General features: G+C 39.7%; 1 protein-coding gene across 6 annotated transcripts in view; it reads left to right on the top strand.

Annotated features, from left to right (window-relative positions):
• The window catches only part of LOC133542546 (phospholipase B1, membrane-associated-like), a 47,893-nt gene extending 30,649 nt beyond the window's left edge, over positions 1 to 17,244 (top strand). For 5 of the 6 annotated variants that reach the window (XM_061886775.1, XM_061886774.1, XM_061886777.1 and 2 more), the window contains 11 exons: positions 3,554 to 3,674; positions 3,764 to 3,815; positions 3,897 to 3,977; positions 5,102 to 5,167; positions 5,230 to 5,321; positions 5,394 to 5,475; positions 10,146 to 10,247; positions 10,345 to 10,440; positions 16,759 to 16,830; positions 16,913 to 17,046; positions 17,134 to 17,244. In XM_061886775.1, coding sequence (XP_061742759.1) covers positions 3,554 to 3,674; positions 3,764 to 3,815; positions 3,897 to 3,977; positions 5,102 to 5,167; positions 5,230 to 5,321; positions 5,394 to 5,475; positions 10,146 to 10,247; positions 10,345 to 10,440; positions 16,759 to 16,830; positions 16,913 to 17,029 — 881 coding nt within the window. In that variant the 3' untranslated portion in view covers positions 17,030 to 17,046; positions 17,134 to 17,244. The remainder of the gene's footprint in view (positions 1 to 3,553; positions 3,675 to 3,763; positions 3,816 to 3,896; positions 3,978 to 5,101; positions 5,168 to 5,229; positions 5,322 to 5,393; positions 5,476 to 10,145; positions 10,248 to 10,344; positions 10,441 to 16,758; positions 16,831 to 16,912; positions 17,047 to 17,133) is intronic. The other variant, XM_061886780.1, reaches the window with a different exon arrangement.
• Positions 17,245 to 17,503: the final 259 nt, after the last annotated feature.

The raw sequence follows: 17,503 nt of genomic DNA on the forward strand, positions 1-17,503 counted from the left end.
AAAGAAAGAAATATGCCATTCTACCTGCTTAAAGTCAAATATATTTAGAAAATAAATAATTTAATTTTTTTTAAAAGAAAGTTGTAGTACAATATTTTTTAGGAGTATTTAAAAAAATGTACATGACAAAAGTATGTAATATTACAAGATTCAAGTCAAATATCTTATGAAAAACATCCCCCCCTTTTTTTTTTTTACAAAAAGATGTGTGTACAAATATTTTAAGAAAAAAGATTTTTGAAAAATATGTAATTTTACCAGATTAAAGTCAAATATTATATAAAACAATTTGTATTTTGGGGGGATTAAGAAAACGCAATATTGTGACAAAAAATATTTTAAGAAAACCTTTTTTTCAAAGAAAGAAAAATGCCCTTTTACCTGATTAAAGTCAAATATATTTAAAAAAAATATGTTGTTTTTTTTTTAAGAAAGTTGCAATAATGTGAGAACAAGTTGTCGTACAATATTTTTTAGGAGTATTTAAAAAAATTTACAAGACAAAAGTATGTAATATTACAAGATTAGAGTCAAATATCGCATCAAAACATCCCCCATTTCTTTCCTTTTTTTTTTTTTTACAAAAAAAAGTTAGTAATATTGTGAGAGAAAAATGGTAATTTTGCAAGAAATATGTCGGAATATTTAAAATATAATTTTTTAATCTCCAAGAAAAAAATATGGGAAACGCAATATTGTGAAAAAAAATTTATTTTAAGAAAACGTTTTTTTTTAAGAAAAAAATATGCCATTTCACCTGATTAAAGTCAAATATAATTTGAAAAAAATATGCGTTTTTGTTTTTTTTAAAAGAAAGTTGCAATATGTGAGAATAAGTTGTCGTAGAAGATTTTTTTGGAGTATTTAAAAAAAAAAAAGTACATGACAAAAGTATGTAATGTTACAAGATTAAAGTAAAATATTTTTGTGAAAAAAATATTTTAAAAGTTAATTTACAAGATTTGTGTACAAATATTTTAAGAAAAAAGATTTTTGAAAAATATGTAATTTTATATAAAATATTATATTAAAACATTTACATTTTTTTATTTTGTATTTTTATTTTTTCAGGAAAACGCAATATTGTGACAAAAAATATTTTAAAAGTTAATTTACAAGATTTGTGTACAAATATTTTAAGAAAAAGATTTTTGAAAAATATGTAATTTTATATAAAATATTATATTAAAACATTTAAATTTTTTTATTTTGTATTTTTATTTTTTCAGGAAAACGCAATATTGTGACAAAAATATTTTAAGAAAAACTTTTTTTTTTACCTAATTAAAGTCAAATATATTTTGAAAATAAATATATATATGTATATATATATATATATACACATATATATATATCAATTTATTTGATTCGATTCTCGATTCAAAAACGATATTTTCCCGATTCAAAAAGATTCTTTATTTATTCAATACATAGGATTTCAGCAGGATCTAGCCCAGTCTACCCGGTCAGGTTTGGTTTTGGAATTGGATTGCATTGTTATGGTATTGCTGTGTAGTGGTTTGTTGGATTGATTAAATATATATTTTTTTTTTAATAAAAAAATTAAAAAATCGATTTAAAAAAAAATGAGAATCGATTCTGAATCGATCAACATATTCGAATAGATTCGTATTCGAATACATTTTTCCCCACACCCCCTTTTCTTTTACTTTTTCTTTTTTTTTTACACAAAAAAAGTTAGTAATATTTTGAGAAAAAAATTGTCATTTTGCAAGAAATATGTCGGAATAATTAACATATAATTTTTCAATCTCCAAGAAAAAAATACGCCATTTTACAAGATTAAAGTGAAATATATATTGGGGAAAAAAGTTATTTAAAAAGTTAATTTACAAAAAGTAAATTTACAAATTTAAAAAATGTTTTTAGTTTTTTCTTCTTTTTTTTTAGGAAAACGCAATATTGTGACAAAAAAAACATTTTTAGAATTTCTTTTTTTTTTTTTTTAAAGAAAATGGTGTGCCATTTTACCTGATTAAAGTCAAACATATTTTGAAAATAAATATATATATATTTTTTTAAAAGAATGTTGCAATATTGTGAGAACAAGACGTACAAGATTTTTTAGGAGTATTTAAAAAAAGAAAATTTACAAGAAAATTGTATGTAGTATTACAAGATTAAAGTCAAATATCTTATGAAAAACATTTCCCTTTTCTTTTTTTTTTTTTGACAAAAAAGTTATTAATATTGTGAGAAACAAATGGTAATTTTACAAGAAATATGTCGGAATATTTAAAATATAATTTTTTAATCTTCAAGAAAAAAATACACCATTTTACAAGATCAAAGTGAAAATTCATTTTAAAAGTAAATTTACAAGATTTGTGTACAAATATTTTAAGAAAAAAGATTTTGGAAAAATATATCATTTTACAAGATTAAAGTAAAATATATTAAACACATTTTTTGTTAGGTTTTTTAGGAAAACACAATATTGGAAATTTTTTTTTTTTTTTAAGAAAAAACGATTTTTAATGAGAAAAAATATGCCATTTCACCTGTTTGAAGTCAAATATATTTTGAAAATAAACAATTTAAAAAAAAAAGAACATTGCGATATTGTGAGAACAAGTTGTCGTATGAGATTTTTTTAGGAGTACTTAAAAAACCAAATTTACAAAACAATATTATGAAGTGACTCAAAACCCGAAATAAATTATGATCCAGCACCAGATCATAACAGGGGGACCTTAAACGGTAGCTGACAAGATGCTTCGGCTCAATTATCCGTTTAAGGCAGGGGTCAGGAACCTTTTTGGCTGAGAGAGCCAAGAAGCCAAATATTTTAAAACTGTATTTCTGTAAGAGCCATATAATATTTTTTGTAATAACATTGTTATTCTGAAGCTAACTTTGGAGAGGGGCGTGGCCTGCGGGCCTGCAGCGAAGCGGGGTGTTGCCAGGATCGGCCTCGAAATCAGCGACAGGTGCGTAGATGGCCCATCTGGGCCTTGTTATCTAATCACCTGCCGCTCGGTTATAAGCAGCAGCCAGGAGGAGCGACGGGGTTGGAGCTGGAGCCAAAGCACAAGCGAGGACGAAAGACAAAAAGACAATTGCTGGAAAGCAACTGAGAGACCTATTGAAAAATAAAACAATATTGTAACCCTGAAACAGGCTCTCATGTGGGTGCTTGGTGGTCTGAAGAACCCCCAGGAGGGCAAGCCCCACACTAACCAATAGTAAATAAATAACTTCCTACCATTAACGCAACTTCTTAAACAGGTGCGGTAGAAAACGGATGGATGGATTAAAAATGCATGAGAATGTTTTATATTTTGAACATTATTTTTTAACACTGTGATTACAAGTGGAATTATTCATTGCTTATCATGTTAAGCAATGTCAGCTCAGATTTATCTGAGAGCCAGATGCAGTCATCAAAAGAGCCACATCTGGCTCTAGAGCCATAGGTTGCCTACCCCTGGTTTAAGGAGTTATCCTTAGTGTAGACGTAGCCGAAGAAAACCCTGGGCGTTCTCGTGTTAAAAGCATTGTGTCGATCTGTCATGGAGTTTGTTGTGCACAGATATTTTCAAACTCTTCAACCCCGGGCTGCTGGGTCCGTCCCCGTGTGCCACCTTTCACGGACGGCCCGTCACCGTCAACCAGACCGGCTTCAACTTTGCCGTGACGGGACACAACACGCTGCAAGTCACCCTCACCTTTGGTCAATCGGGGTAAACAAAAAACCAAACCTGTGTGCCTTCCATTGACGCCTTTGTGTGTTCTCTGACAGGAACGTGTCAGATCAGATCCGTCACATGATAAAAACCTTGCAATCATACCCCGTACGTCTCATCTGTCCACCTAGCGCACGATAAATGCAGTATTGTCGTTGTTTACTTTACAATACAGCCGCTTTCTTTTAGGGTTTAAGCTTCCACCAAGACTGGAAGGTGGTGACCGTGCTGATCGGCATGAACGACGTCTGTGATTACTGCAAGAACAAGGTAGGCCTCTCTGGGATCTTCTCTGGGACCTTCTCTTGTACCCCCAGGGGTACGCATACCCCCTTTTGAGAACCACTGTTCTATGGCACCTTCTCTGGGATCTTCTCTGGGACCTTCTCTGGGACCTTCTCTGGGTCCTTCTCTTGAACCTTCTCTGGGACCTTCTCATGAACCTTCTCTGGGACCTTCTCTTGAACCTTCTCTTGAACCTTCTCTGGGACCTTCTTTGGCACCTTCTCTGGCACCTTCTCTGGCACCTTCTCTGGGACCTTCTCTGGGACCTTCTCTGGGTCCTTCTCTTGAACCTTCTCTGGGACTTTCTCTGGGACCTTCTCTTGAACCTTCTCTGGGACCTTCTCATGAACCTTCTCTGGGACCTTCTCTGGCACCTTTTCTGGCACCTTTTCTGGGACTTTCAATGGCACCCTCTCTGGCACCTTCTCTGGGACCTTCTTTTGAACCTTCTCTGGCACCTTCTCTGGGACCTTCTTTTGAACCTTCTCTGGCACCTTCTCTAGGACCTTCTATGGCACCTTCTCTGGGACCTTCTCTTGAACCTTCTCTGGGACCTTCTCTGGGACCTCACTCTGGCACCTTCTCTGAGACCTTCTCTGGTGCCTTCTCTTCAACCTTCTCTAGGCCCTTATCTGGGACCTTCTCTGGGACTTTCTCTGAGACCTTCTCTGGCACCTTCTCTTGAACCTTCTCTTGAACATTCTCTTAAACCTTATCCGGGACCTTCTCTGGCACCTTCTCTGGGACCTTCTCTGGCACCTTTTTCTGGGACCTTCTCTGGCACCTTTTTCTGGCACCTTCTCTGGGACCTTCTCTCGAACCTTTTCTGGGACCTTCTCTCGAACCTTCTCTGGGACCTTCCCTGGCACCTTCTCTGGGACCTTCTCTTGAACATTCTCTGGGACCTTCTCAGGGACCTTCTCTGGCACTTTCTCTGGCACCTTCTTTGGGACCTTCTCTGGGACCTTCTCTGGGACCTTCTCTGGTACCTTCTCTTGAACCTTCTCTGGCCCCTTCTCTGGGACCTTCTCTTGAACCTTCTCTGGGATCTTCTCTTGAACCTTCTCTGGGACTATCTCAGGAGTCCTCATGGTCTTCTTGTGTCGCAGACCCTGTTCTCTGCTGGCAGTTTCATCCACTACATGACTGAAGCCCTGGACATGATGATGGACCAGGTGAGCGTTTCAGCAACAAATGTAAATAAAAAAACATATTCACTCTCCTTCCTCCCCCTTAGATCCCGAGGACCATCGTGAACGTGGTGCAGATTCTCCCCATGAAGCCTCTCAGAGACGTCCACAAGCCAACGCTGGGCTGCCAGCTTCAAAAGTGACTCCTTCTCCTATCCTTTTTCCTCCACTTTTCTTCTTTTTATAAGCTTGTACGATCACGTGACCCCAGGCGCTTCTGCTCGTGCCTCGTTCAGCCCGAGGAAGACTCGCCCGAGCTGGAGGAGCTGGTCCAGGTGAACGTGCAGTTCCAGGTTTGTGGTTTTTGATGTCCTCACATGAGCTAACTTTTATTGGCACTTTTTACGGCATGTTAATGAAACGGTACTGTAGAAGTCTCCTTCTCGTGGGGTGGGTGAATTACTCACGTCAGCTGGATACCGGACAGCGTCCCAAAAAATAGCCATTTCTGCACATGGTGTCAGATTTAAATCCAAAACCTTAGCAAGGTGTTTGAAAGTAGTTGTCCAATAATCCAGCAAATGGGGACAAGATCAAAACATGTGCGTAATGTTAGCAGGTGACATGTGACATCTGTTACAAGTATCCCAGATATTGGGGTATATTTAGGAGAGTTTGGAATTAGTGAAATAAGTACGGTGGACAACCTTAAATTGTATTAAATTAAGACTTAAACAGGATGTACTGTTGTTAATCCGGTTTAAGGCAGAATCCCAGTCTTCATCATCTATAGATCTGCCAAGCTCTTCTTCCCAATTCCCTCTGATTTTATCAAGAGACGTTTTACCAAACCGGGAGATTAAGATGTAGATTTTGGAAATTAGGCCTTTCTGATTTGTGGGAATATCTAAAATGGAATCAATTAGCGAATTTGGCGGGGTATTAGGGAAAGAGAGACTGTTTGATTTAACAAAGTTTCGAACCTGAACGTGAGATCGACAGCCGGATCGATGCGGCGTCTTCAGTAATGCGGACGTTGTACCGATCCGTTGTGGTGAAGAAGGAGCTGAGCCGGAAGGCAAAGCTCTCAATTTACCGGTCGATCTACGTTCCCATCCTCACCAATGGTCATGAGCTTTGGGTCATGACCGAAAGGATAAGATCACGGGTACAAGCGGCCGAAATGAGTTTCCTCCGCCGTGTGGCGGGGCTCTCCCTTAGAGATAGGGTGAGAAGCTCTGCCATCCGGGAGGAACTCAAAGTAAAGCCGCTGCTCCTTCACATCGAGAGGAGCCATATGAGGTGGTTCAGCATCTGGTCAGGATGCCACCCGAACGCCTCCCTAGGGAGGTGTTTAGGGCACGTCCAACCGGTAGGAGGCCACGGGGAAGACCCAGGACACGTTGGGAAGACTATGTCTCCCGGCTGGCCTGGGAACGCCTCGGGATCCCCCGGGAAGAGCTAGACGAAGTGGCTGGGGAGAGGGAAGTCTGGGTTTCCCTGCTTAGGCTGTTGCCCCCGCGACCCGACCTCGGATAAGCGGAAGATGATGGATGGATGGAACCTGAAAGTACAAGTATCTGAGATATTGGGGTATGTTTTGGAGAGTTTGGAATTAGTGAAATAAAAACGGTGGACAACCTTAAAGTGTATTAAATTAAGCCTTGAACAGGATGTACTATTGTTAATTCGGGTTACCAGTCTTCATCATCTATAGATCTGCCAAGCTCTTCTTCCCAATTCCCTCTGATTTTATCAAGAAACGTTTTACCAAATTGGGAGATTAAGATGTAGATTTTGGAAATCAGGCCTTTCTGATTTGTGGGAATATCTAAAATTGAATCAATTAGCGAATTTGGTGGGGTATTAGGGAAAGAGAGACTGTTTGATTTAACAAAATTTCGAACCTGAACGTATCGAATTAGGTGAGATTTCGGTAGGTCAAATTTTGCACACAGTTCACTGAAACTAGCGAAAACATCACCAATAAATAAATCCTTTAGCCTGCTAAGGCTTGACTGCTTCCATAGAGAAAACACTGCGTCTGTGCTAGGAGGGAGGAAGAGATGGTTATTCTGAATGGGGCTGTGGTTGGATAAGCCCTGCAGGCTGAAAGTATTTCTAAACTGAGACTAGATTCTAAGGGTAGAAATGACAATTGGACTACAAGTAAATTGGGATGGTCGATAAGGTAATTTTGATGTCAGCAGGTCCAAGAGTGAGGTAGAACAGGAACTAGCTTCAGACTTGCACCAGATTAATTCAGGTTCTTGGATCCAGAGTCACTTTGTGTATGTTAGCTGCCCAGTAGTAGTGTTTTAGATTGGGGAGCGAAAGACATCCTACGGACCTATGCCTTTGCAGGAACTCTCTCCTAATCCTGGGAGTCTTGCCTTTCCATATAAAGGATGAAATTAGTTTGTTCATTATGCAAAAAAAATGGAATTGGGTAAAAAGCTAGGCAAACATTGAAAGAGATACAAAAATCGAGGAAGCACATTCATTTTGACGCAGTTTACCCTGCCAGCTATGGTTATGTGTAAATCATTCCACCTTTCCAAATCTAATTTAAGTTTGTCGATTAGAGGTGGAAAATTGTCCTTGTAGAGAGCTGGTAGCTTACGACAAATATGTACACCTAAGTACTTGAAGCTGTTCCTGGACATCTTAAATGGAAAATATCCATCAGGGATCTCAAGGGCCAAATTATTCACAGGGAAGCATTCACTCTTAGCGAAATTCAATTTATAGCCAGAGAATGATCCAAAATTGTTTAGCAATTCAATAATCTTTGGAATGGTAGAGATTGGATCAGATATAAACAATAGTAAATCATCCGCGTATAGAGAATGACCTTTACCTTCTAACAGTCAACTTCTTATATATATATATATATATGTGTGTGTGTATATATGACATATATATACATACATAGATATACACACATACATATATATAACATAACATATATACTATGTATATGTATACATATGTACTTATACATATATATGTATGTATATATATATATATATATATACATACATACATACATATACACATATGTATGTATATATATATATATATATATACATACATACATACATATACACATATGTATGTATATATATATGTCCATCCATCCGTCCAACCATCTTCTTCCGCTTATAAGAGGTCGGGTTGCGGGGGCAGCAGCCTAAGCAGGGAAGCCCAGACTTCCCTCACCCCGGCCCCTTCGTCTGGCTCTTCCCGGGGGATCCCGAGGCGTTCCCAGGCCAGCCGGGAGACATAGTCTTCCCAACGTGTCCTGGGTCTTCCCCGTGGCCTCCTACCGGTTGGACGTGCCTTAAACACCTCCCTCGGGAGGCGTTCGGGTGGCATCCTGACCAGATGCCCGAACCACCTCATCTGGCTCCTCTCGATGTGGAGGAGCAGCGGCTTTACTTTGAGTTCCTCTCTGAGCTGCCACCTTACTGTGGTAGAGGAGTTTGTGTGTCACAATGATCCTAGGAGCTTTGTTGTACAGGGGCTTTAAGCCCCTTGGTAGGGTCTCCCAAGGCAAACTGGTCCTAGGTGAGGGACCAGACAAAGAGCAGTTCAAAGACCTCTATGAAAAGTAAAAACAAAGGACACAGATTTCCCTCGCCCAGACGTGGGTCACCGGGGCCCCTCTCTGGAGCCAGGCCCGGAGGTGGGGCACGATGGCAAGGGCCTGGTACCCATGGGGCCTGGCCGGGCACAGCCTGAAGAGGCAACGTGGGTCCCCCCTCCAATGGGCTCACCACCCGTAGGAGGGGCCATAGAGGTCGGGTGTGAGCTGGGCGACAGCCGAAGGCAGGGCTCTTAGTGGTCCGATCCTCGGCTACATAACTTAGCTCTTGGGACAAGTGGTAGGAAATGAATGGATGGATGGATGTACATATGTGTATATATATATATATATATATATATATATACATATATGTGTATGTATGTATATAGTCGAAGTTTCTGTGGTTTATCCGCTATACAGTGCTCAATACCAGGGTAGAGCGGAATATAACAGGCCTGTGTATATATGTGTGTCTATACACATATATATGTGTGTATATATATACTGTATATGGATATATATATATATATCCATATATATGTATGTGTGTGTATATATATATATGTATATATAAAAAATAAAAAAAATATATATACATGTATATATGTATGTATATGTATACATGTTTTTATATATATTGATTGGCAACACTAAGTTGGCCCTAGTGCGTGAATATGAGTGTGAATGTTGTCTGTCTATCTGTGTTGGCTCAGGGGACTTGTCCAGGGTGTACGCCACCTTCCGCCCGAATGCAGCTGAGATAGGCTCCAGCACTTCCCGTGACCCCAAAAGGGACAAGTGGTAGAAAATGAATGGATGGATGGATGGATATACATATGTATATGTGCATATATGTATGTAGGTATGTGTATGTACTGTATATATATACATATATATTTGTATGGATATGTATGTATATATATATGTATCTCTCGATCGAGAGAGAGACAGGTAGAGATAAAAAAATGTATACATATATATCGAACTATATATATATATATATATATATATATCGTAGCACCTTCATGGAGTTTAAAGAAGTAGTACTAACACTTGATACATTTAAGGCGCTTTTAAAACAAAACACTTGAAAGACAGTTTTTATCTGTAATTGTTTTTAGTTAATCGTGTTTCTTATTTACATCGCTGCACTTTATTAGTGAGCGTGTGAAAGAGAATGTGTTTTTATTGCTGCTGACTATTTGCTGGGGCAGTGCCCCTTCCTCTTGTCCAGGACACAAAAGAGATTGGTTAAAGTTAAAGTTGTTGTCCTGATTATATAAAGATTAATGAGAAGGCTTTCATGATATTGAAAAATTTGGGTTTTTTTATGCTTTACCTACGTAAATATTGGATTTGTAATGATCGATCCCTACTCATTTGTCACGGTTTTGTCAGGACTGGTCTCGTGAGCTCATGATGTTGTGTTTGCAGAGGAAACTGCGACAACTTCTCGATGGCGACCGTTTCTTCAAAAAGGACTTCGCCGTCGTTCTGCAGCCTTTTTTGGAGAAGGCGGCACCGCCCAGACTTCCTGTAACACGCCCACACAAATGGAAAAGCACAACACACTTTTTGTAGCATATTAAGAATTTTGATATGTTTTTTTTGTTTTTTTTTGTAAAAACATGAGGACGGTACTGTGGACTCCAGCTTCTTCACGGCCGACTGTTTCCACTTCACCGTCAAAGGACACGAGGAACTGGCCAAGGGGCTGTGGAACAACATGGTAACTTTTCAATAATTCTTTTACTAAACCTAAAACAAGTGAAGTTGGCACATTGTGTAAATGGTAAATAAAAACAGAATACAATGATTTGCAAATCCTTTTCAACTTATATTCAATTTAATAGACTGCAAACACAAGATATTTAATGTTCACACAGAGAAAATAATAATAATAATCATTGTGGAGGGGGGCGTGGCCTGCGGGCCTACAGCGGAACGTGGTGTGCAAGGACCGGCCTCGAAGACAGCGACAGGTGAGTGGATGGCCCAGGTGGGCCTTGTTATCTAATCACCTGCCTTAACATCAGCCAGGACGAGACACGTTGTTGGAGTTGGAGTGGAAGTTGGAGGAGCTGTCTTGTCCCAGCAGGTGGGGGGCGTCGACCGCCCCATTTTGTATGTCTGATCAGGAGGCGATCCGTCTCCTCGCCATCTGGTGGGCGGTCGGTGCCCTCCGGTACTACTTCTTGGGGCGCTAATTCATTCTCTGCTCGGACCACAAACCCCTCCAGTGGTTCAAAAGCATGAAGGATGCCAATGCGCGGTTCACCCGTTGGTATCTAGCTTTACAACCCTACAATTTCAGAGTGATCCACAGACCGGGAGCGCAGATGGCCTCGGCTGACGTCCTGTCCCGCTCCCACACGGGGGGAGGGTTTAGAAGCCACCGGACGCTCCCCGGCCTGAGTCTGGCGGTGGAGGTATGTGGAGGGGGGTGTGCCCTGCGAGCCTGCCACGGAGCTAGGTTAACAAAAACCGGCCTCGAAGACAGTGACTGGTGAATGGATGGCCCAGGTGGGCCTTGTTATCCAATCACCTGTCGCCTTTATTAGCAGCAGCCGGGACGAGATTCGTTGTGGGAGTTGGAGGTGCTGATGCGCGGCCGCAGGAGGAAAAGACATTGGGCTGGAAAGCCTAAGCTAGTTGCTATTTATGAAAACAAAACAGTGTTTTACCCTGAATTCCGGGCTTTCCTGGCAGTGTGGGGTGGTCCGAAGAACCCACTACAGGGCAACCTCTACACTCATTAACTTGGAATTTATGGCAGCAACACATTGCAAAAAAGTTGGCACGGGGGCATTTTTACCACTGTGTTACACGGCCTTTCCTTTTAACCACATATGGTAAACGTTTGGTAAGTGAAAGACCAATTTTTGAAGCTTTTCAGGTGGAATTATTTCCCATTTTTGCTTGATGTACAGCTTAAGTTGTTCAACAGTCTCCGTTGTGGTATTTTAGGCTTCATATAGCACCACACATTTTCAACGGGAGACAGGTCTGGACTACAGGCAGGCCAGTCTATTACCTGCACTCTTTTACTATGAGACCATGCTGTTGTAACACGCGGCTTGGCATTGTCTTGCTGAAATAAGCAGGGGTGTCCATGATGGCAACATATGTTGCTCCGAAACCTGTACCTACCTTTCAGCATTAATGGTGCATTTACAGATGTGTAAGTTATCCATTCCTTGGGCACTAATGCAGCCCCATACCATCACTGATGCTGGCTTTTGAACTTTGCGCCTAGAACAGTCGGAATGGTTATTTTCCCCTTTGATCTGGAGGACATGACGTCCACAGTTTCCAAAAACAATTTTAAATGTGGACTCGTCTGGCCACAGAACATTTTTCCACATTGCAGCAGTTCGCCCTGGATGAGCTCTGGCCCAGCAAAGCCGGCGGCGTTTCTGGGTGTTGTTGATAAATGGCTTTCGCTTTGCACAGTAGTTTTAACTTGCACTTACAGACGTAAGTGAACTGTAGTTACTGACAGTGGTTTTTTGAAGTGCTGCTGAGCCCATGTGGCGATATCCTTTACACCCTGATGTCGCTTTTTGATGGAGTCACTGGCATTCAATGTTATGTGCAGTGATTTCTCTAGATTCGCTGAACCTTTTGATGATATTACGGACCGTAGATGGTGAAATCCCTAAATTCCTTGCAATAGTTTGTTGAGAAATGTTGTTTTTAAAGTGTTGGACACTTTTCTCATGCATTTGTTGACAAAGTGGTGACCCTCGCCCCATTCTTACACAATCATGGCACCCACCTGTTCCCAACTAGCCCGTTCACCCGTGGTATGTTCCAAATAAGTGTTTGATGAGCATTTCTCGATTTTCTCAGTCTTTTTTGCCACTTGTGCCAGCTTTTGCGAAACATGTTGCAGGCATAACATTCCAAATGAGTTAATATTTGCAAAACAATAACAACGTTTTCCAGTTGAAACATTACATATATCTTAATCCTATATCCGGCTATCCGACAGGTGATTAGATAACAAGGCCCACCTGGGCCATCCACTCCCCTGCCACTGTCTTCGAGGCCGGTCCTTGCACACCCCGTTCCGTGGCGGGCCTGCAGTCCACGCCCCCCACCACAATGATTATTTGGAAAAAAAAAAATACTTTCTCTGTAGGAACATTAAATATCTTGTCTTTGGAGTCTATATGAATGAATATAGGTGGAAAAGGCTTTGCAAATTACTGTATTGTTTTTATTTACCATTTACACAACGTGCCAACTTTACTGGTTTTGGGTTTTGTAGAAAAAACTTTAGCTTGCTAACATTAACATGCTAAAATTTACATGCTAACATACTTCTAAGATGGGGCAAGTAATGAAACACATGTTAAATAACCTTTTCACCCGTGGGATGTTCCAAATAAGTGTTTGACGAGCATTCCTCAACTTTCTCAGTCTTTTTTGCCACTTGGGCCGGCTTTTTTGAAACATGTTGCAGGCATCACATTCCAAATTATTTAATATTTGCAAAACAATAACAACGTTTTCCAGTTGAAACATTACATATCTTAATCCTATATCTGGCTATCCGACAGGTGATTAGATAACAAGGCCCACCTGGGCCATCCACTCCCCTGCCACTGTCTTCGAGGCCGGTCCTTGCACACCCCATTCCGTGGCGGGCCTGCAGGCCACGCCCCCCACCACAATGATTATTTGGAGAAAAAAAAATACTTTCTCTGTAGGAACATTAAATATCTTGTCTTTGCAGTCTATATGAATGAATATAGGCGGAAAAGGCTTTGCAAATTACTGTATTGTTTTTATTTACCATTTACACAAAGTGCCAACTGTACAGGTTTTTTACAAAAAACTTTAGCTTGCTAACATTAACGTACTAAAATTTACATGCTAACATACTTCTAAGATGGGGGCAAATAATGAAACACATGTTAAATAGCCTTTTCACCCGTGGGATGTTTCCAAATAAGTGTTTGATGAGCATTTCTCAATTTTCTCATTCTTTTTTGCCACTTGTGCCAGCTCTCGCGAAACATGTTGCAGGCATAACATTCCAAATGAGCTAATATTTGCAAAAAAAATAACAACGTTTTCCAGTTCGAACGATAAGTATTTGTCTTTGCAGTCTATTTAAATGAATATAGGTGGAAAAGGCTTTGCAAATTTATGTATTCTGTTTTTATTTACCATTTACACAACGTGCCAACTTTACTGGTTTTGTAGAAAAAACTTTAGGTTGCTAACATTAACATGCTAAAATGTTCATGCTAACATACTTCTAAGATTGGGGCAAGTAATGAAACACATGTTTGTTAGCCTTTTTCACCCGTGGGATGTTCCAAATAAGTGTTTGACGAGCATTCCTCAACTTTCTCAGTCTTTTTTGCCACTTGTGCCGGCTTTTTTGAAACATGTGGCAGGCATCACATTCCAAATTAGTTAATATTTGCAAAACAATAACAACGTTTTCCAGTTGGAACATTACATATCTTAATCCTGTATCCGGCTATCCGACAGGTGATTAGATAACAAGGCCCACCTGGGCCATCCACTCACCTGCCACTGTCTTCGAGGCCGGTACTTGCACACCCTGTTCCGTGGCAGGCCTGCAGGCCACGCCCCCCACCACAATGATTATTTGGAAAAAAAAATACTTTCTCTGTAGGAACATTGAATATCTTGTCTTTGGAGTCTGTATGAATGAATATAGGCGGAAAAGGCTTTGCAAATTACTGTATTGTTTTTATTTACCATTTACACAACGTGCCAACTTTACTGGTTTTGGGTTTTGTAGAAAAAACTTTAGGTTGCTAACATTAAGATGCTAAAATGTACATGCTAACATACGTCCAGGATGGGGGGTAAGTAATGAAACACATGTTAAATAGCCTTTTCACCCGTGGGATGTTCCAAATAAGTGTTTGACGAGCATTCCTCAACCTTCTCAGTCTTTTTTGCCACTTGTGCCGGCTTTTTTGAAACATATTGCAGGCATCACATTCCAAATGAGTTGATATTTGCAAAATAATAACAACGTTTTCCAGTTGAAACATTACATATCTTAATCCTATATCCGGCTATCCGACAGGTGATTAGATAACAAGGCCCACCTGGGCCATCCACTCACCTACCACTGTCTTTGAGGCCGATCCTTGCACACCCTGTTCTGTGGCGGGCCTGCAGGCCACGCCCCCCACCACAATGATTATTTGGGGAAAAAAATACTTTCTCTGTAGGAACATTAAATATCTTGTCTTTGCAGTCTATATGAATGAATATAGGCGGAAAAGGCTTTGCAAATTTCTGTATTCTGTTTTTATTTACCATTTACACAACGTGCCAACTTTACTGGTTTTGAGTTTTGTACAAAAAAATTAGCTTGCTAACATTAACATGCTAAAATTTACATGCTAACATACTTCTAAAATGGGGGAAAGTAATGAAACACATGTTAAATAGCCTTTTCACCCGTGGGATGTTCCAAATAAGTGTTTGACGAGCATTCCTCAACTTTCTCAGTCTTTTTTGCCACTTGTGCCGGCTTTTTTGAAACATGTTGCAGGCATCATATTCCAAATGAGCTAATATTTGCAAAAAAATAACGTTTTCCAGTTCGAACGTTAAGTATTTTGTCTTTGCAGTCTATTTAAATGAATATAGGTGGAAAAGGCTTTGCAAATTTCTGTATTCTGTTTTTATTTACCATTTACACAACGTGCCAACTTTACTGGTTTTGAGTTTTGTACAAAAAATTTAGCTTGCTAACATTAACATGCTAACATACTTCTAAGATGGGGGCAAGTAATGAAACACATGTTAAATAGCCTTTTCACCCGTGGGATGTTCCAAATAAGTGTTTGATGAGCATTCCTCAACTTTCTCAGACTTTTTTGCCACTTGTGCCGGCTTTTTTGAAACATGTGGCAGGCATCACATTCCAAATGAGTTGATATTTGCAAAACAATAACAACGTTTTCCAGTTGGAACATTACATATCTTAATCCTGTATCCGGCTATCCGACAGGTGATTAGATAACAAGGCCCACCTGGGCCATCCACTCCCCTGCCACTGTCTTCGAGGCCGGTCCTTGCACACCCTGTTCCATGGCGGGTCCGCAGGCCACGCCCCCCACCACAATGATTATTTGGAAAAAAAAAAATACTTTCTCCGTAGGAACATTAAATATCTTGTCTCTGGAGTCTATATGAATGAATATAGGCGGAAAAGGCTTTGCAAATTACTGTATTGTTTTTATTTACCATTTACACAACGTGCCAACTTTACTGGTTTTGGGTTTTGTAGAAAAAACTTTAGCTTGCTAACATTAACATGCTAAAATTTACATGCTAACATACTTCTAAGATGGGGCAAGTAATGAAACACATGTTAAATAGCCTTTTCACCCGTGGGATGTTCCAAATAAGTGTTTGATGAGCATTCCTCAACTTTCTCAGACTTTTTGGCCACTTGTGCCGGCTTTTTTGAAACATGTGGCAGGCATCACATTCCAAATGAGTTGATATTTGCAAAACAATAACAACGTTTTCCAGTTGGAACATTACATATCTTAATCCTATATCCGGCTATCCGACAGGTGATTAGATAACAAGGCCCACCTGGGCCATCCACTCCCCTGCCACTGTCTTCGAGGCCGGTCCTTGCACACCCTGTTCCATGGCGGGCCCGCAGGCCACGCCCCCCACCACAATGATTATTTGGAGAAAAAAAATACTTTCTCTGTAGGAACATTAAATATCTTGTCTTTGCAGTCTATTCAATTGAATATAAGTTGAAAAGGATTTGCAAATCATTGTATCCTGTTTTTATTTACCATTTTCGCAACGTGCCAACTTCACTGGGTTTGTATAGTCCACAGCAATCTCTACGCTAAAAACACTTTTCCCACCAGAAATCATGCAAGTACAAATGATCTGTTCCAGGGTCAACCTGCGTCCGTCATAAAAGCTTCATTTGAACTTCCTTAACCGTCACACTGAAACCACTCAGGTTCATCGGAAAGAACCTTCAAAATAAAAGATGTTTTCGTCTGTCTAGTTCCAGCCTGAAGGAGAAAAGGAGATGATCGACACCTTCTCCGAGCCAACAAAACTCATTTGTCCACCAAAGGTACAACACCACACTTAATTAGTGTGTGCTTATGGACAGAAAAGTCATTTTTTTGTCACATAAATCAATCATGTTTTTCCAGGAGCATCCTTACATTTACACCAGACCAGAGAGCAAGTCGTCTTCTCCAACAATCAAACTATCTTCTCTGGCCACACTCTTCTTTGTTGGTGCCCTCGTTCTTCCTCTCTACTCGTAGTAGCCTGCACCTTTCAGGTTTGCACACACTGCTCATCGTTTTGTTATGCAATCTATCTCATTCTCACCATGACACATCTTCACCTGTTTTTGTCTTAACCATAGGGCCGGTCTGGAGGTGCATTTCTTTATTACGAAAGCTGGGTTTTTTTTAACACTGAGATTGTGAACTGAATGTTTTTGCATTGAATTATACTGACAATTTCATTTAAAAAATTTTTATATTTCTAAATTCTTTGTATGAGAATTCAGTCTTCAAAATTTCAGTCTCGAAAAATTAATTGTTTAATAATTCAGTGTAGGACAATTCTGGGTTTAAAAATTCAGTGTACAAAAATTTTGTGTTTAAAAATTCCGGGTACAAAGATTAATTGTTTGAAATTTCAGAGTTTAAAAATTCAGTGTAGAAAAATTCAAGGTAGAAAAATTAATAGTTCAAAAATTCAGTGTCTAAAATGTAGTGTTTAAAAAATTC

This window comes from Nerophis ophidion, linkage group LG24 (genome assembly GCF_033978795.1).
Source record: "Nerophis ophidion isolate RoL-2023_Sa linkage group LG24, RoL_Noph_v1.0, whole genome shotgun sequence".
NCBI lineage: Eukaryota > Metazoa > Chordata > Actinopteri > Syngnathiformes > Syngnathidae > Nerophis > Nerophis ophidion.